Source organism: Notamacropus eugenii, chromosome 4 (assembly GCF_028372415.1).
Source record: "Notamacropus eugenii isolate mMacEug1 chromosome 4, mMacEug1.pri_v2, whole genome shotgun sequence".
NCBI lineage: Eukaryota > Metazoa > Chordata > Mammalia > Diprotodontia > Macropodidae > Notamacropus > Notamacropus eugenii.
This window is the reverse complement of record NC_092875.1, coordinates 444,775,278-444,793,104: the sequence shown is the minus strand read 5'-3', so window position 1 is coordinate 444,793,104 and position 17,827 is coordinate 444,775,278. Positions and strand designations below refer to the sequence as shown.

Here is a 17,827-nt window from a genome sequence, read left to right as displayed (position 1 = left end):
TCATTCTTGCAACTATAGGACTTCAGTTCATCTCAACCTTAATCCATTAATTAGTGACTGTAAAGAATGATGTTAGATGCTAAGGAATATCTAACATTTAGGTAAGGTACATTATATCATCTCATGGACCTTATGGTCTACTTCTTGTCCAAGATGAGACCAAGTGGAATCAATTGGTTCAGAGGCTAGAGATGAGAATTTGACTGAATTACTATAACCTTACATAACCTTAAATAGTTGAAGTCCCTAAGCAGAAGTTTTTATTCTTTGAATACCCACTGGTTCATATAACTGAATTAGATAAAGAATTTTGATAGTTACTACTTTCACGGAGTTTCTATTGTGAAGGACCAGGCTCTGGTAAAAACTAGATTAAATATATGTGTACAACTCAATTAAGTAAATCTTATGTTGCACTGAGAGCAGTACTTTAGGTATCATATTGATGTCTTACAGAGTACTCAAAACCTCAGATAAGTCTGTGATCTTGATCATGTGGACATTTCTTGTAGTGATACAGATCCCGACTTATCCTATCCATATCTTCCCACAAGTGTGCCTCAGGGACCACTCAGTATACTAGGGTTTTGATTCCTCTTGATGCTCCAAGTACAAGAATGGAATACAAGACCATCCTTCAATCATCATCATTCGTTTTTAGTTCCTTATTTTCTATTGTAGATTTTTTTTTTTTTTTGGTGTCATAGCCACATGCACCTACCCTCCATTATCCATTAGGTGATAATTGTTTTTAATACTTCCACAAATTCCCACTCTGATGCCTCATGGTGGAATGGAAGTAATCATAGATTCCCAAAGGCTATGCCAGTAGAGTGCAATACTTTAAGAGGTTCTACCAGGTAGGAAAAACTTTGAGTCTCAGCAGCTGTCTGAGTCTGCTTTCTGAGTACTAACTTACCTAAATTATATGAAGTAGGGTGGCCACATGGTGGCAGATTCTTTTATCTTGGCCAGAAGAAAAGTACAAAATAATCTCATTCTTGTGCAGCCCAGTTCTGCAGTGATAGTGTCAGAGTAACAGAAAAGGCAACAGTGTAAGGAGGCACAGGTTTCAGACTCTAGGTGCTCTCATTGTGGGATATTCGTCCATGACCAGCCAGCAGATGTATTCCTGGAGGAACTGAGGCTTAACACTCTTCGTATTCTTGATATCAGCAAAAGCAGAAGACAAAAGGAAACTGAAAATTAAATGGAATGATGACTTGTGGGTTTTCTTTGATGAAACAAATGAAGAAAATGCTAGAGTTGATTTTATTGTGTGTCCAAATGCAAAAAAACAAAACAAAACATAATTTCCTGGGGTTTTTGATCATCTCACATTATGGAACTCATAAGAAGTGTTTGCAGAAAGACCCATGTTGAAATAATTTTATCTTATGTGTCAATGTCTAGGTTACCTACCATACCAATACCAGTTTGTCCCATGTCAGTATCTAGGCTTTCCGTATTTCACCTGGCTTGTCCTTGTCACACAGACTCAAGCTGCTATTTATCACCAGACCCAGAGCCTTTTCAGCCTGGGAAAGCCTGCCAGAACTTGGGTCTGCTGACATTGCTTCCAAGAACTCAGGATCACGTTCCCTCTATGAAGAGACATATAAAGAGAATAAAAGACATAGCCCATAATTTATGCTAAGATAATCTTTCTCATTGACTGAAATAAAATACTTTTGTATACATGTAGAAAGAATTTCAGGATGATGGAGAGGTTCAAAGGAGTTCTCTTTTAAGTGAACATTCTAAAGAAGAACAAAAAGCCACCAATTCCAGGACTGACTGTGAACTTGCTGACCTGAAAAAGGCATTAAGAAAACACCTATGTAGAGCTGAGGTAAGGAACAAGTGAGGAAAGTTCTCACAATTCCCCAAAATTAGACATTTTCTGTTTCTGCCCTAATGTGACCAAAATATGACTTTGATCTTCTAAGGTTTGTTACATTTTAGTGAATATGGACTCATAAAAGTTTCTCCTTTTTAAATAACTTCTTTGTAGTGATACGTACAGTATCTATGCAAATTTGCTGAATGTGTAACATGTAATACTTCAGGAATTTGTGATAATACTGTTTGAGGCACTTCCATGACCAACACAAATTCCTACCTTACTCCAGTGTCCCTTCATGGCCTTAGAGGTTAATGTAGCTAAACACCTTTGGCAAGTAGGCAATGCTAGAGACGGAGCACCAGACCTGAAGTCAGGAACACGAGTTCAGATCCAGCTTCATATGCTTACTAGTTGTGTGATCCAGGGCAAGTCATTTAACCTCTGTCTGCCTCAGTTTTGTCAGCTGTAAAATGGGGATAACCTACCTCTCAGCATCGTTGTGAAGCTCAAATAAGATAATATTTGTAGCCAACTAATTTTGAGAATGAACACACTTAAGTAGATAGCTTACTGCATGATAGAGACACTGTACTTGAGTAGCCATGCTTAAAACTTTTCTAGCTGGCATGGTCTTTTGAACCCCAAGTTTAATAAGGTATTGGGGGTATTTTGTGTACAGTGTCCCAGTGATGCCATTGATAAATCAGCTGTCAATTCTGTATTTGGGGAATATTGACTTGAATCAAATCAAACATCAAGAAGAGGTGGTTTATTTGTGTTGGGGTTTTTTTTGTTTTGTTTTGTTCAGATCTATTTTATTTTTCTGGGCAATTCCTGGTATGGAAACTCCCTCCATTAGATCATGAACTTATGTATAACTTACTGCATTAGAGTGTGGTCTGGTGCCCTGAGAGGTTAGTAGACATCACCATGGTTGCAAAGAAGTATATTTTAGAGGCAGGCTTTGAGTCCAGTTCTCAACCCCAAGGCCAGCCTCCCATCCATTGCACCATACTGCCTCTGTTTTCTTGTTTTGTTTGATTTGATCAAACCTTATATTTTACTGAAATAGGGAGCTCTTGGTGAGAAAGCTCCCTTAACCAAAGCATGTTGACACCTGTTCTGTCCTATGAGCTCTAGAGAGGTTTTGTGAATGCTCTGTGGTTGCACAGCCAGTGACTCTAGGGCCAGCTCCATCCCCTGTCCCATAACACCTTGATTTTTAAACATAAGATAAGAAACAGATTTCTCTAAGTAGTTCCAAAACATATATTTGACTCCAGATTTTTAATGCATCTTGGGACTCTAAAGTCTTACTCCCATGCTTTATTGTGTGGCATGAAGATAACATTGAGGTCTCTGCCTCATAAAGCACCCGCTCCAGCACATCCTCCTAAGCTGAGAAATTCTAATTAAAGTTCTGAAATAGACTTATAATGCTCTTCCTTTAAGGAACATACCAGCTAAGTTTAGTCAGTCTCCTCACCAGATTGGCTATATTTTTTTTGGCCACTAGTATTCACAAAGTCCATCTTCCAAGTCCCAGAGTGACTATGCTCTGTTTTCATGGTAGAAGTACCCACAACAACAAAATTATGAATCTTGGAAATACCGTGATGTTTCCAATGTTTTATGAATTTTATTTGTGGTGCCTAGATTTTATCTGCAAAATAGAATACATGCATACATACATGCACGTATATGTACAAACCTACCATTTAGGCAGGAGTGTACATATTTGATTGATGGGTGTTAAAATCCAACTAGTACTTGTTCAGAGAGGTTCGCATCTAGTTTGAACTGGAATTTACAATTAAATGTCTGCTTGGTAAAATGTGGCCCTTGGAAGCAAAGTTATACCACATAATGGTAACTGAGTAATTTATTGTAAGAATTTTTATGTGACTGTGAATATTGCAGTATCTTATTTTCCTGTTAAAATGTGTTCTTGTGCCACTGCAAAATTTCTTTATCACCCTTTAAGTTATACAGGGTATCCCAAAAGTCTTGGTGCAGTTTTAAGCATTAATTAATGCTTAATTGTTGTACTTGTTGGTTTTCCTTAGTCAAAGTACAAAATTGTTCTTTCATAGTCAGGAGAGTTCTTTCAAAGAAATGCATTTTTTTTCCTCTAAATAATTGTAATAAATTACCTTTCTTAGGATTCTTAAGGAGCTTGAGTAACCTTTTTTGATCTTATTGGTTGATCTAAAGAGCATAGAAAAGAAATCAGGCATGTTTACTTGCTGTAATTGTTGCTGAGATAAAACATTGCCCCATATTAAAGCATTCCTGGATATTCTCCTCCAGACGTAATGGAAATGGAAGTGGGTAGGAGAAAACTGTCAGCCGCCTGCTTTGGAAGTCCTGAGAGCTTAGCATTGCGATGATCTTGAAGCTGTCATTTAAGTAATGATTCCCAAATAGCGTTCTGTTCCATTTGTGCCAGCCTCAGCCTTAGCCTTAGTGTTGCCAACACTTATCTCATCCTCTTCCTTCAGGTGGGACCATTCTCCCATCATCTGACACAGGTCGTCATTTTTACAAAAGTTCGTTTAGGTCCCTCCATATGAATACTCCATTACTCATTTTAGGGTTTTAACAGCCCCTGTTCTTAAGACAAACTTCCTTGTATCTGATTTAAATTCTGTATATCATAGCTTATGTCAGCCCCAATCTATTCTTCACTCAGTAGTGGTGTCCTTTATAAAATTCAGCTTCGTTGCCTTGGAGATTTATGAAGTTTAACTACTCTTTGTGACGGGCTAAATGTTGTCATACTATGCATAAGTACAATTTTTGAAATTCTGGAGAGGTTACTAGTTAAATTTCCCAAGACAACTTCATAAAAATTGAAAGGAAGTAACTCAAATGACTTTGAACATTTGCATAGTTCTATATATTAATTAACCTTTATTATAACCTCAATACTGTAGACCTTGTTGTCTAAACTTTATAAAAGGTTACAGTGGAAGAAAAAAGAGAAAGAATGCTATGCTGCATTTCTCATATTAGTGTTATCTTAGAACTTCAGCCCACAATGCAGTGCACTTGAGTCAGGCAGGAGATGGCTTAGTGGACAGAGTGGACTTGGAGTGAGGAAGAAATTAGGAATTAGGGATCTTCCCCCAGACGTTTACTGACCCATCTCAGTCACTTTACTTTTCTCAGACTCAATTCCTCACCTATAAAATGAGGATAATAATGGAATTAGAGATAAATAACGTCACCATCCTAATGTCATGGTTCTCTTCGAGAAGGAAGGATAAACAGCAACAATATAGCATTAAAAAATGAAGATCCTAGGTAACTTTAGACCTTGAATTTGAATGTGACTTTAACTTCAAGAAAGTTTCAATCTAGAATCTTGATGGCTGCTTCAGCATCAAAGATCTTCAAAGCTAAATGTAATTTGAGAAGCTAAAATAATTATTTGAAACCTTGGTTTTGTTACAGGCCAACGTATGTCCAATTTGTATAATTTTAATTAACTCTAAGGGGGGAAGTGGGAGGTCATAAAATCATACAAATGATTGAGTGTTGACTGTCACTGATGTAAGAAAATGAAGGTGATGTATTTTTATAACTCTGGGGAAATATATGCAGTTTTTCAAGCCACAGTGCTATTTTTTAATACTATTACTGTAGTTATGACAGGATGCTCACTTTTCTTCTTACATCCCCCAGCATTTCAGAATTGATACATCAGATTAGGATTTTCATTCAAATGTATATTATCTCCCTTTAAACTAATATTTATTTATTTCAAACAGTTTGCCATATAGATTTTTAATTACTCTGTTTTGTTTGTTGTATTAATGTTTTATAGGCTATGAAATACAATTGTATCGAATTAACTAAAAGTACAGGGTATAGTATAGAGGTAAGTCCATTGGGTTGTTTTTTTTTTTTCTTCTCACTCTTACATATCCCTCTTTTAACTGAAATATATTTTCTTTGACAACAGAGGTGACTGTCAAATTTTAAATACATTTTCTTTGGCCTGAAACCTTAAAAAGAAAAACGTTCCATCAAAGCTTTTGGTAGTGTATTTAAATATGATATGCTTAAAATACCTGTTAATACAATGACTGCTCCAGTACTAACAAAATAATAAAACAGTAACATTAATATGGCAGCATTTCAGTGGACCTATGGTCTCATCAATGTGCATATTTCCTCCAGGGATGCAGTCCATCTGTGAAACAAAGAAAAATAAAGAGGCTATTAATATTTAATATTAATAATTGATATTGATATTGAAGATTAATTTTTGTACATTATCTCATTTAATCCTCACAACTACCCCATCAGGTAAACACTATAAGTATTATTATCCCCATATTTCTGAGCAAGAAACTGAAATCATATGTATCCTTGGCCATACAAGTAGTAGAAGATGGGATTCAGGCCCAGGTATTTTCTCACTCTAAGTGGAACATTGCTTATTTTCCACCATCCTGCCTTAGGTTTGTGATACTATTGCTATGGTTATGATAGTTGAGATGACTATGCTCAGTCATATTCTATGGTGCTTTAGATTTAGATTTGTTATTTTTTATTAGGCTGTCTTATATTGTATTCTCATAATTCTGGTATGTTGATGATCTCACAGTAACTGCCCCCTTCTACAAAGTAGGTGTACACACTGGGTGATATCTAGATGACATTTAGTCCATATTTTTAAAGGAAAAAAAAGATCATATGAGTGCATCAGTGACATAAGTCAAATATTTCATCCAGGGGTGTGAGTTGCTGCTGATATCAAAGAGTTTTAGTGCTGGAAAGAGACCCTAGAGATCATCCAGCCTGATCTCCTTATTTTACAAATGAGGAAGTTAAGGCCCAGGCAGGTTGTGATGTGCCAAGTTTATGTATTATGAAGTCATCAGTATTGAAACAAAGCTGATAGGCCAAGAGTCATTAGGATATTGTGGAAAGAGTGTTTGATTTTGAGTCCGTTCCACCACTTCCTATCTGTGTGATCTTGAGCAAGTTGTGTAACGTCTCTGACCCTGACTCTGTGTGAGAGGCCATACAGGAATTCAGAACATAGAGTGAGAAAGAGCTCTCTTTGTCTCTCACAATTTTTAGTTATGTGACCACAAGCAAATCACTTAACTTATCTGGGCTTTAGACAAGTTCCTAAAACTAAGAAATAAATGGATGTGCTCTCCATTGATGGAGGGCATTCATACACTGATGAAATCATAGGTCTGCTGACCGACTCTGATCTTCTGTTCTGACCTCGAAGGGTTGTGTGTGAAAACACTGTGTAAACAGCAAAGTGCCCTATAAAGATATAGTAGTGTTATTTTTAATTGTTATGATCATTGCTATACTGAACATTTGAGTTTGTTTTTAATTCTAGATAGCTTTTTGGGGTTTTTTTTAGGCATCTCAGTGCATATGTGGAGTTCTGGACCTAGAATCAGGAAGACCTGTATTCAAATTCAGTCTCAGATACTTACTAGCTGTATGACCCTGCCTGCGCTAGTCGCTTTTGTTTGCCTCAATTTCTGCATCAATAAAATATCTGGGGAGAATAATAGCTCCCAGGTTTATCTCCCGGGGTTGTTATGAGTATCACATGAGATTGTGTTTTTAAAGTATTCAGCAAAGTTCCTGGTGCATAGTAGGCATTGTACAAATGGTAGCTATTTCTAATTATTATCATCATTATTGTCAGTAGTTTTTTGAGGAGGAGGGAAGGAATTGTTCTCCTCTACCATTTGTCACAGGGAACTTGTACTTTTGTCAGCAAGTAGACTGGGAAAAAGCTAAATTGTTGTTGAACTGTTAGTATTTTTCTAAAACTCTATAAATGCAGAATTTTAAGGGTTATAATGTGATGGTTGGTGCTTGAGCAAGTCCCTCCTCATTATTCCCCCCAAAATAAGTAAACAAAAAGAAAGATTTGTTTTTGCAACTTAAGTATGGCTAAGTATTGAGGACTAAGCAAAACTTTCCCTCAGGCATACTTTACATTGATATTTATTTAGGAAATAACTGTATAATGCATAATCTACATATCAGTCGCTAGAAACAATGGACATTATGCAGTGTGCCACAAAAATTCAGTGTTACTGCACTTGAGCAGACCCAATTTTTCTTTATCTGTTTGCCTAGAGCTACAGCATTTTGCAGTGGTCCTTCATTGTCGCCACTGGACAAACTGAAACCATTAATGACAGAACTTAGAGTCAAAAGAACTCTTGTCACAATCATCATTTATGTTTCTTCCTCTACAAAGGGAGAATTTGTGTTAAAATTAATTTATTATTGATAAGATGAATTTTTATATCTTATTTTTTTTATTCTTTGTACAGTTGATATTGAATGAATGGATTATTATCACCTCAGGATGCAACTGTTTTCCATGTGTATGTGTTCGTGTGTTTGTGTGTATGTGACCGCCTCTGTGACTTTTCGTATCAGCAGACACACAGACTTTCAGCATAGGTGACTTTGGATAGTGTTTTAACCTAGCTTTGCCAGCTATCCTATACGTCTTTTGTTTCCTCATTCTTCTTATTTAATCATTCTTTCTTTTATTTCTCAGGTTAAAAACACTGAACTTCCCAGAAATGTGTGTAACATAATTGAAATTCTCATTGAAGGGCAGTTCTTTACAGAAGCACTTGAGGAACTAGTTTTCCTACAGTCACACTACATCCCTCCAGTCCGTCTCCTTCATGCTCTTCTGAGGAATATGCTACAGGTGAGAAAGCAGATGCTTGTATGTGACGAACTGTGTTCCTGTACCTATTAATGGGTGATCATCTTTTTTCAGTATTATTTTATGAATCCTAAACTGAAGTCTGGTTTCTATATGCTATCTTTTTCCTTACACAAAGTTCATTTCTTTTTCACCCCTTCTATAATTAAGCCTTAGTAAGTGTAAGATAGAAACTCCTCAACCCATACAAATGCAGTTCTATTCAGTAAACTACCATTCTAGCACGTAGATCATGTTCCTCTTGTTTCAGGGTGTAAAGGGAAAAAACAAACTTTTAAAATGGATGTTGGGTTGTATTTTGGTGAGGGATCTGGACCTATGACTTATTCATTATCAACAAACTTTTCATGAAATCACATAAGGTGACAAGCATATTTTTGAAAACTGTTCTCTTTTTTTGGGAATGTCACCTTCTGGAGAAAACAAAAAAAATTTTCTAACTGAAATTCTGCCAGAGCTTGGAATTTAATTAAGTGGGCTACTCTAGGTACTCCTTTCAGGTAAATTCAGAAAATCAGTTTCTGTTGTATTAATAGAGAAAATAACATTCTCTCAAATAATTTGGATCACTTAGAACTACACATAGGGAAATTAACAAGTGTCCATGATCCCACCCTGTGGTTACTTTAGACTAGTAGCAGGAGACTCAAATAGGGCCACTTGTTGACTTGCAAAATCACAAATTAGCATTATCTTTGTTTTATTGTATTTTTATTTATTTTGTTAACCATTTCTCAATTATATTTCCATCTAGTTCAGAGGACTTTTGCTAATGAGTTTGACACCTCTGCTTTAGACCATGTACCAACGAAATTACTGTATTGTTTGCGATGTACAGCTTATACTACTACTTTTTTATTTTTAATTTTTACTTTCAGTTCTAAATTCTCTCTCATTTTCCACACCCCTCCTCAAACCAATAAGAAAGAAAGAAATATGATATACCTGTTCTTTAAGAGTGCACATTTGTAAGACGGGTGACTAGGGGGAGGGACACAATAGAGGGTGAAATAATGCATGCCAAAAAAGCCATTAGTAATCGACTGTTTCCTTTCATTTTATAACAGGGTAATATAAAGACCTTGATTGATCGGTACTTCCGTGTTTTGTCAGTTCTTCTGCATCTTCATCCCCCTTGGAAGTCTCCTGCCATGTTGAGTTATTATCTAAAATTTTTTCAGTGTCCAAATTGTATGAAAGGAACATGGTCTTTTGTAGAAGTACTTATCAGGTAGGACAATTTAAGATTATTAATATAAATTTAGACCATTATGAATATTAGATAAATATGGAGTATGTTGTTATAGATAGTTCTTTAGAAGGATAATTTTCTCATTAGGAAAATGCTTCAACATTATGAAAATCAGTGATTTTATTAATATGGGTATTCATCTTCAATTCAAATTGCTACCTATCTGTGACTTCATAGAGAGCCTTAGAGAGTTTCTGTGACTGAAAAATTTACCACACTGTGGCAAACCTCTAGCTGAATGGAGGATGAACTGGAGTGACCTTACCTAGATCTCTCCTCAGACAAAAGATAGATGGGTAATCACTGAACTTTTATTTGAAACTTTTCCATTTTGGTAAAGTGTGATAGCTTGCAATCAGATGGCATGGTTTTCAAGAACCTAGGGTTACCTCCATGCCTTGGTGAGTCAGAAAATAAGACTTCAGAAGATTAGAAAAACAGTGAAGTTATATGTTCAGTAGTAGGCTTTATACAAAGGTAATTTCTTTTATCATACTAAATAACTCTCCTGTTTGTATCACCATTCTTTCAGTCTTCCTAGCCAAAAACCTTAAAGTTATCTTTGATTCTTCCCTCTCCAATATACTACAATACAAATTCTATAAATCTCCTTATAAGTAACTTTCAACCCTCTGCCCTCACTTCCATTCCATCCCTTAACTCATGTTCTATCTCCATGCCCTTATCACCTCACACTGACATTACATGCTTCCTAACTGGTTACCCTAAATCTAGTCTCCTTCCCCACCTCTACCGTATCCTTGCCAGGCTAATTGTCCTCAAATACTGTTTTTATCACATTGTTTGAGAATTTATAGTAGTTTCCCAGGACGTACTCTGAAGTCCAGGCTTCTCTGCCTGACTTTCAAGACCTTTCATAATTATGCCCTGTGCTCCCTGTCCCATTTGTCCCCAGAACTCACCCTATATTATCAAACTCTACTGCTCCTTCAAGGCCTAGCTTGAAGCCCACTTTCTGATTTAAGTCATCTTTGATCACTCTGGCCCTCATTAATTCTCCTCTCTCTTTGAACTACTGTAGCACTTAAAGTCTTTTTCACAGATTTTTGTACTTAGTTATGTATAGTCTCTCCAGACTTTCATATGTTACAGAATCACAGGATTAAAGAATTTAAATGAACCTCAGAATCTATCTGGTCCAGCCCATTGCTAGCCAAGAATCCCCTCTATAGTATTCCCAACAAGTAATGAAGGAAAAGAAAGGGAAGAAAATCCGCTACTTCTTGAACACTTTCTAATTGTTCAGAATTTTTCCATAAATTGAGCTAAGATAATCCTCTACGCAGCTTCTAAACTCATCACACCTAGTGTTGCCCTCTGGAATAGGCAAATTAAATTAAATCCTTCTGCCTGAAAACTCTTCTAATAGTTAAAGACAGTTATCACAGTCCATGTAAGCCTCTTCCAAACTGAACTCTCCCAGTTTAGCCCAAACCTCTGGAGTACAAAAAAATCAACTTTGCCTGTAAAACAGGCAGACATGACTAGATTATAGTTTGACTAAAAATGATTGTTGGGGAGGGTAATGGCTTACTAGCTAGCTAACTGAATATGAATCAAGAGTATGATATGACAGCCAGAAAGCAAATGAGATTGTAGCTACATTGAAATTACTAGTGTCCAGGACCAATAAAATGACTAGAACTCAGGAGAAGCATTTGATCAGCATGGACAGACAGACAGACAGATAGATAGATTGATTGATTAGGGAATTATCTGCCTAGAGAGGACAGTTGAATCTGAGGGAACTGATAAGATCATCAAGGGAGATGGACTAGAGGGAAAAGAGAAGGACAGACCTTGGGGGACACCAACAGTTAATGGACATAATTTAGATGAGAAGAAAAGTAAGGAACAGGGAGGTTGGAGGACAACCAGGAGAGAGCAGTGTCACAGAAATCTAACACGAGTAGAATCAGAATTTCAGAATACCTTGAAGGACCAATCAAACTTTTTGCTCCAATTGATGCCCCTGGTTGTTCTAGTGCTACAGAAGAGAATATCCAGGAAATGAGGATGTTCTACAGTGTCAAAAGCTGCAGAGACATCAAGAAGAAAGAAAAATTAGAAAAGACCATTAGATTTGGCAATTAAGAAATCATCAGTAATTTTGGAAGGAGTAGTTTCAGTTAATGAGTGAGTCACAATCCAAGTTAGAAAGGATTTAGAATCAAGTAAGAGGGAAAAAAGTGGAGGGATCCTACGTAGATGACTTTCTCGAGTTTTCCTCAAGAAAGGGAGGAGAGCTATAGGAGCTAGTTAGCAGAGATGTTAAGATCAGGTGAGGGTTTTTGTTGTTTTTTTTTAAGGATGGGGGAGACTTGCGTATGTTTGTAGGCATCTAGGAAGAAGCCAGTTGATAGGAAGAGATTGAAGATTTAGTGAGACAGTGATGGTGATAAAGGAGGCAGTTTGCTGGATTATACAGGAATGGATTGAGTCAAGGATGCATGCAGGAGCATCTCCCTTGACAAGGAGAAAAGGCACCTCTTTATGAGAGATGGTGAATTCTGTGGTTCCATTCTTTCATTTACTCCTTGTGGAACATAACCTTGAATCTTTTTACAATCTCTGCCTCACTGTTCCTCTCCTGCATCCTCTCTAGCTTATCAGTAGTCTTTCTAAATTGTGGCACCAAGTACCAAACATAATCGTACTCTCGGTATGCTGTCAGGAGGTAAAACTTCTAGTAAAACTCTCACTTTTTCTGGACACTGCCTCTCTTAGCATAGCCTAAGTTCACATAAGCTTTTCTGCAGCCATGTTACACTGCCAACTCATATGAGCTTTGCAGTTAATTAAAACCCTTCCAGCTCTAAATCTGATCCTATGATCTTTTGAGGGATATAGGGAATGCCAAAAACAAATTTTTTTTTCCAGGAAAAATATTTTGCCATGCCTCTCCCATCTGTACTTGTGAAGTTAAATGTAGGACTGTAGTGGCACTGTGTTTCATGCCATGCTATTTACAGTCTTTCCTGACCTCTCCTTTATCTCTCTACTCAACCCCCCCTCGCCTTTCCCCATTCCCAGTCAAATAGTGTTCTATCCCTCTTGAAATTACTTTGTACTTTACTTATCTCTGTATATCTTCTCTCCCCCTTGAGAACAAGAACTATTCTGGTTTCGCCTTTTTATCTTTTGTTTCTTTACATATAGTGTGTGCTTGATAAATGTTAGTTGAGTTGAATCTAAACGAGTCTTAGATTTAGATTCTCGTTCTACCCTGTCAGACCTTTTGGAATCCAGTCTGTGACACTGAGCACGTCTAGACAGTCATCTTGATATCAAGGACTTAACAGTGCTTACTACAGAATCAAATATATAATCCCTTAGGGCAAAACTCAAAGAATACTTTTTGGTTGGTTTTTGTAATTAGTTGTAAATTCTCTCCATGAAAATAGGAACTTTTACATAAATTTAAGGTCTAAAATGAACTGATGAAGAATATATATTTTTCCGATAAAAATGTGAAAAACTCCAAATGATAGTTAACACTTTTTCAGAAGTACAGTTTATGAAGCCAGCTTACAAAATACTGAAGTCTGCAGGTTCCTGGTGTCACATGCACTTGATTTAAGTACATTTAGAAAACTTTTTGTTACTTTTTTGAAAGTATTGTTTTAGAGAATGGAAACATGGCCTATGAAGTGGGTCATTGCGTAAAATAAATCACAAATTAATATTTATGGTTCTCTTTTTATGTGAAATTTTTAAAAGAGCCAAAAGTATTCAGATTGACTCATTTAATTATACCATATTAAGTAAATCCATTTGTACTTTTTCACTTATTGTAATGCAAAAAATAAACACTTGGCAATCCCTGACTTAAGGGACTTGACATACAAATGACCCATATATGAGAACATGTAGAGAAGAAGCCCAAGTCCAGGGTCCCTGTCCACTGTGGAGAGATACTGTATTCCTCAGTTCTAAATACGTAGGATTTATTAGTCAAGTGGTTCCTTTTCTTTTGAAGATATATTAAAGCCTAGAAATACCTACTTTTTCTTTCACTTCCAATGGTGTTCCTGTTCCCAGGTACCTCTGTTAAGCAGAAATCTGATCCTGGCATAACAAGTTAGAAATCAGAATAAATTTTCATTTTTAAAAATTTCTTTCTGACGTATGAGGGGGCGGAGCCAAGATGGCGGAGTGAAAGCAACGACTCACCTAAGCTCCTGGAAAAACTCCTCTGGATATCTCTGGGGGGAGAGTCTGACCAGACTTTGGAGGTGTAGAATCCAGTGGGTGACGGACTTTGACGGATTCAGAGCTCAGGCTGGACCGGAGGGTCCACGGGAGGGATCTGTTCTGCGGGGGTAAGACCCCGGCGCACAGCGCAGCGTGGTCAGCGCGGCAGGGCGGAGGGGACCAGAGGAGCCTGAGAGTCGCAGGCAAAACCAGCGGAGCAGGAGATAAGCCAGGCCGAGCCGGTGAGAGCCGCTGAGTGCCAGACATCAGTGCAGCACCCTTGAAATCTTCAGCCTGAAGACGGACTTCGGTGGGTCACTACTTGAACTTCCAGGAACTGGGATGGCAGAGTGATCAGTAAGTGCTCTCTCCTCCCCCCTGATGACCGTGAGGGAACCATAAAATTCTTCCCCAGATTAATCCTGGATCAGCGGGAACAGCAGAAGGGGGAGGGTGGTCTCATAACACCAGAGGCTGGAAAAGTGGCAAAGGGGGATTCTTCCTACGGTGGCGGAGACGGCTGGAGGGACAGACGACCCAGGGCAGAGAAAATTCGCACTGAGACCCAGGCAAGCCTCAGAGCCGGGAGACGAGCCCCAGGAGGGGCGGGAACACGCGTTAGCTTCTAGGCTTGCCCCAGCCCTCCAGGGGAAAAGGGAAGACAATAGGGAAGCTGGGATCACCATCCCCTGACCTTGCCTTTGCCTCAAGTCAGCTGAGGAGATATCCTGAGACCAGACCACCCCTCCCACACACCTAAAAAGCTAACCCCAGGGTTGATCGGGGAAACAAAAAACAAAAGCCTGTGTGTGCCTAGACACACATCAGCTCAACTTAAAGATCTGTACCTTCTGACTGAAAGAACCAAAAGCTACAACACTCAGCCAACATCATGAATCGGAAAAAGCAGACGAAAAGTGAAAAAACCATAGAATCTTTCTATGGGGATAAGGACCAAAACACAAACACCAAAGAGGTTAGAGCTGAGACTGTACTTCCATCTGAAACCTCAGATGGGACTATGAATTTCTCGCAAGCACAACTAGATTACCTGGAATGTCTGAAGAAGGATATAAAAGAAAAACTGGCCAATGATTTTAAAACTATAAAAAAAGAATTCACTGATGAGAACATCACCCTGAAAAAGAAAATTGAAGAAATGGAAAAGGAAGTTCAAAAATTAACTGGAGAGAATAATTCCCTAAAAGGAAGAGCTAATCAAATGGAAAAGGAAACCCAAAACCTAATTGGGAAAATTGATCAGATGGAAAAGGAAACCCAAAACCTAACTGGGAAAATTGGTCGAATGGAAAAAGAAGTACAAAAATTAAATGGAGAAAATAGCTCCTTAAAGGGAAAAATTGGTCAGATGGAAAATGAGATGGAAAAGCTAACTGAAGAAAACACTACGATGAAGATTAGAATTGGGCAAGTAGAAACTAATGACTCAATGAGGCAACAAGAATCAGTCAAACAAAATCTAAAGAATGAAAAGATAGAAGAAAATGTAAAATATTTAATTGGAAAAACAACTGACCTGGAAAATAGATCCAGGAGAGAAAATCTAAGAATTATTGGCCTGCCGGAAACCCATGATGAAGAAAAGAGTCTGGACAATATCTTCCAGGAAATCATCAAGGAAAACTGTCCAGAAGTACTAGACTCAGAGGGCAAAATAGTCATCGAAAGAATCCACCGTTCCCCTCCCGAAAGGGATCCCAAACTCAAAACCCAAGAAATATAGTTGCCAAATTCCAGAGCTATCAAGTGAAGGAGAAAATACTACAAGCAGCCAGAAAGAAACAATTCAAATATCAAGGACACACAGTCAGGATCACACAGGACCTTGCAGCTTCTACATTAAAAGATCGAAAGAATTGGAACCCAATATTCCGTAAGGCAAAGGAGTTGGGACTTCAACCAAGGATCAACTACCCAGCAAAGTTCAGCATAACATTTCAGGCAAGGAGAAAGTCATTCAACGAAATAAGGGATTTCCAGAGCTTCCTGACCAAAACACCAGAACTCAATAGACAATTTGATCTTCAAATGCAGGTCTCCAGAGAATCATAAAAAGGTAAACAGAGGGGAAAAAACAAAAACTTGCTACTCAATTAGGGCAAACTGTTTACCTCCCTATAAGGGAAGATGATACCTGTTAATCTTGAGAACTGTGCAGCTATTATGATAAAAGGGATATACGTAGAGGGAACGGGCATAAAGTAAATGATGTCATGTCAAAAATATGATTTAAGTATGAGAAGGGAATGTAATAGGAGGTGTGGAAAGGGGGAAGCAGAAAATGGCAAATTATATCACAGGAAGAAGTACAAAACTATAGTAGAGGGAAGGAGGGGAGGGAGATGAGCATTGTTTGAGAGGTACTCTCATCTGATCTGTTCAAAGGAGGGAAGAATAATCTTAAGTAGATAAGCCTAACTAGCTCTATAGGTAGTAGGAGGGGAAGGGGGAAGAAAGGGGAGGGTGGCTAAAAGGGAGGAAAGAAGCAATAAGAGTAAAGGGGAGTAAAAGGGAGGGGGGTCAAAAGAAGGAGGGGAAGGCTGCAGGAGGAGGGGGAGAAAAGTGAATACTATTGAGGAGGGGAAGGGAGACAGGAGAGCTAAAAGCACAAATGGTGGGAAAGAGGTTGGAGGGAAATACACAGATTGTAATCATAACTGTGAATGTGAATGGAATGAACTCTCCCATAAAACGGAGACAGATAGCAGAATGGATTAAAAGCCATAATCCAACAATATGCTGCTTACAAGAAACACATTTGAAACAGGGGGATACACATAGGATAAAGGTCAAAGGATGGAGCAGAATATATTGTGCTTCAGCTCATGTAAGAAAGGCAGGAGTAGCAATCCTAATCTCAGACAAAGCAAAAGCAGAAATAGATCTAATCAAAAGGGATAAGGATGGAAACTATATCCTGCTAAAAGGCACCATAGACAATGAAGCAATATCATTACTAAACATGTATGCTCCAAGTGGTATAGCATCCAGATTCTTAGAGGAGAGGTTGGGGGAGTTGAAGGAAGAAATTGATAGCAAAACTATACTAGTGGGGGACCTCAACCTCCCCCTCTCTGAACTCGATAAATCCAACCTCAAAATAAACAAGAAAGAGGTTAAGGAGGTAAATAAAACTCTGGATAAGGTAGATATGATAGATCTTTGGAGAAAATTAAATGGGAATAGAAAGGAATATACTTTTTTCTCAGCGGTACATGGAACATTTACAAAAATTGACCATGTACTAGGACATAAAAATCTCACAATCCAGTGCAGAAAGGTAGAGATAATCAATGCATCCTTTTCAGATCATAATGCATTAAAAATTACATGTAATAAAAGGCCATGGAAAGAGAAACCAAAAATCAATTGGAAACTAAATAATCTAATTCTAAAGAAGGGTTGGGTTAAAGAAGAAATCATAGAAACAATCAACAATTTCATTCGAGAGAATGACAATAGTGAGACAACATACCAAAACTTATGGGATACTGCAAAAGCAGTTATTAGGGGAAGTTTTATATCTCTGAATGCTTACATAAATAAAATAGAGAAAGAGGAGATCAATGACTTAGGCTTGCAGTTGAAAAAGCTAGAAAAAGAACAAATTGAAAATCCCCAAGTAAATACCAAATTAGAAATACTGAAAACCAAAGGAGAGATTAATAAAATTGAAATTAAGAAAACTATTGAATTAATAAATAAAACCAATAGTTGGTTTTATGAAAAAACTAATAAAATTGATAAACCTTTG

The 17,827-nt window shown here is 37.6% G+C and overlaps 1 protein-coding gene across 11 annotated transcripts in view; it reads left to right on the top strand.

Moving 5' to 3' along the window:
• Nucleotides 1-17,827, top strand: part of SLF1 (SMC5-SMC6 complex localization factor 1) — a 125,866-nt gene that overhangs the window by 50,194 nt on the left and 57,845 nt on the right. For all 11 annotated transcript variants that reach the window (XR_011966443.1, XR_011966442.1, XM_072606116.1 and 8 more), the window contains 4 exons: nucleotides 1,706-1,852; nucleotides 5,676-5,729; nucleotides 8,409-8,567; nucleotides 9,653-9,816. Coding sequence is in view for 9 of the 11 variants with exons in the window: in XM_072606116.1 (XP_072462217.1) it covers nucleotides 1,706-1,852; nucleotides 5,676-5,729; nucleotides 8,409-8,567; nucleotides 9,653-9,816 (524 nt within the window). In the remaining 2 variants the exon portion in view is untranslated. The remainder of the gene's footprint in view (nucleotides 1-1,705; nucleotides 1,853-5,675; nucleotides 5,730-8,408; nucleotides 8,568-9,652; nucleotides 9,817-17,827) is intronic.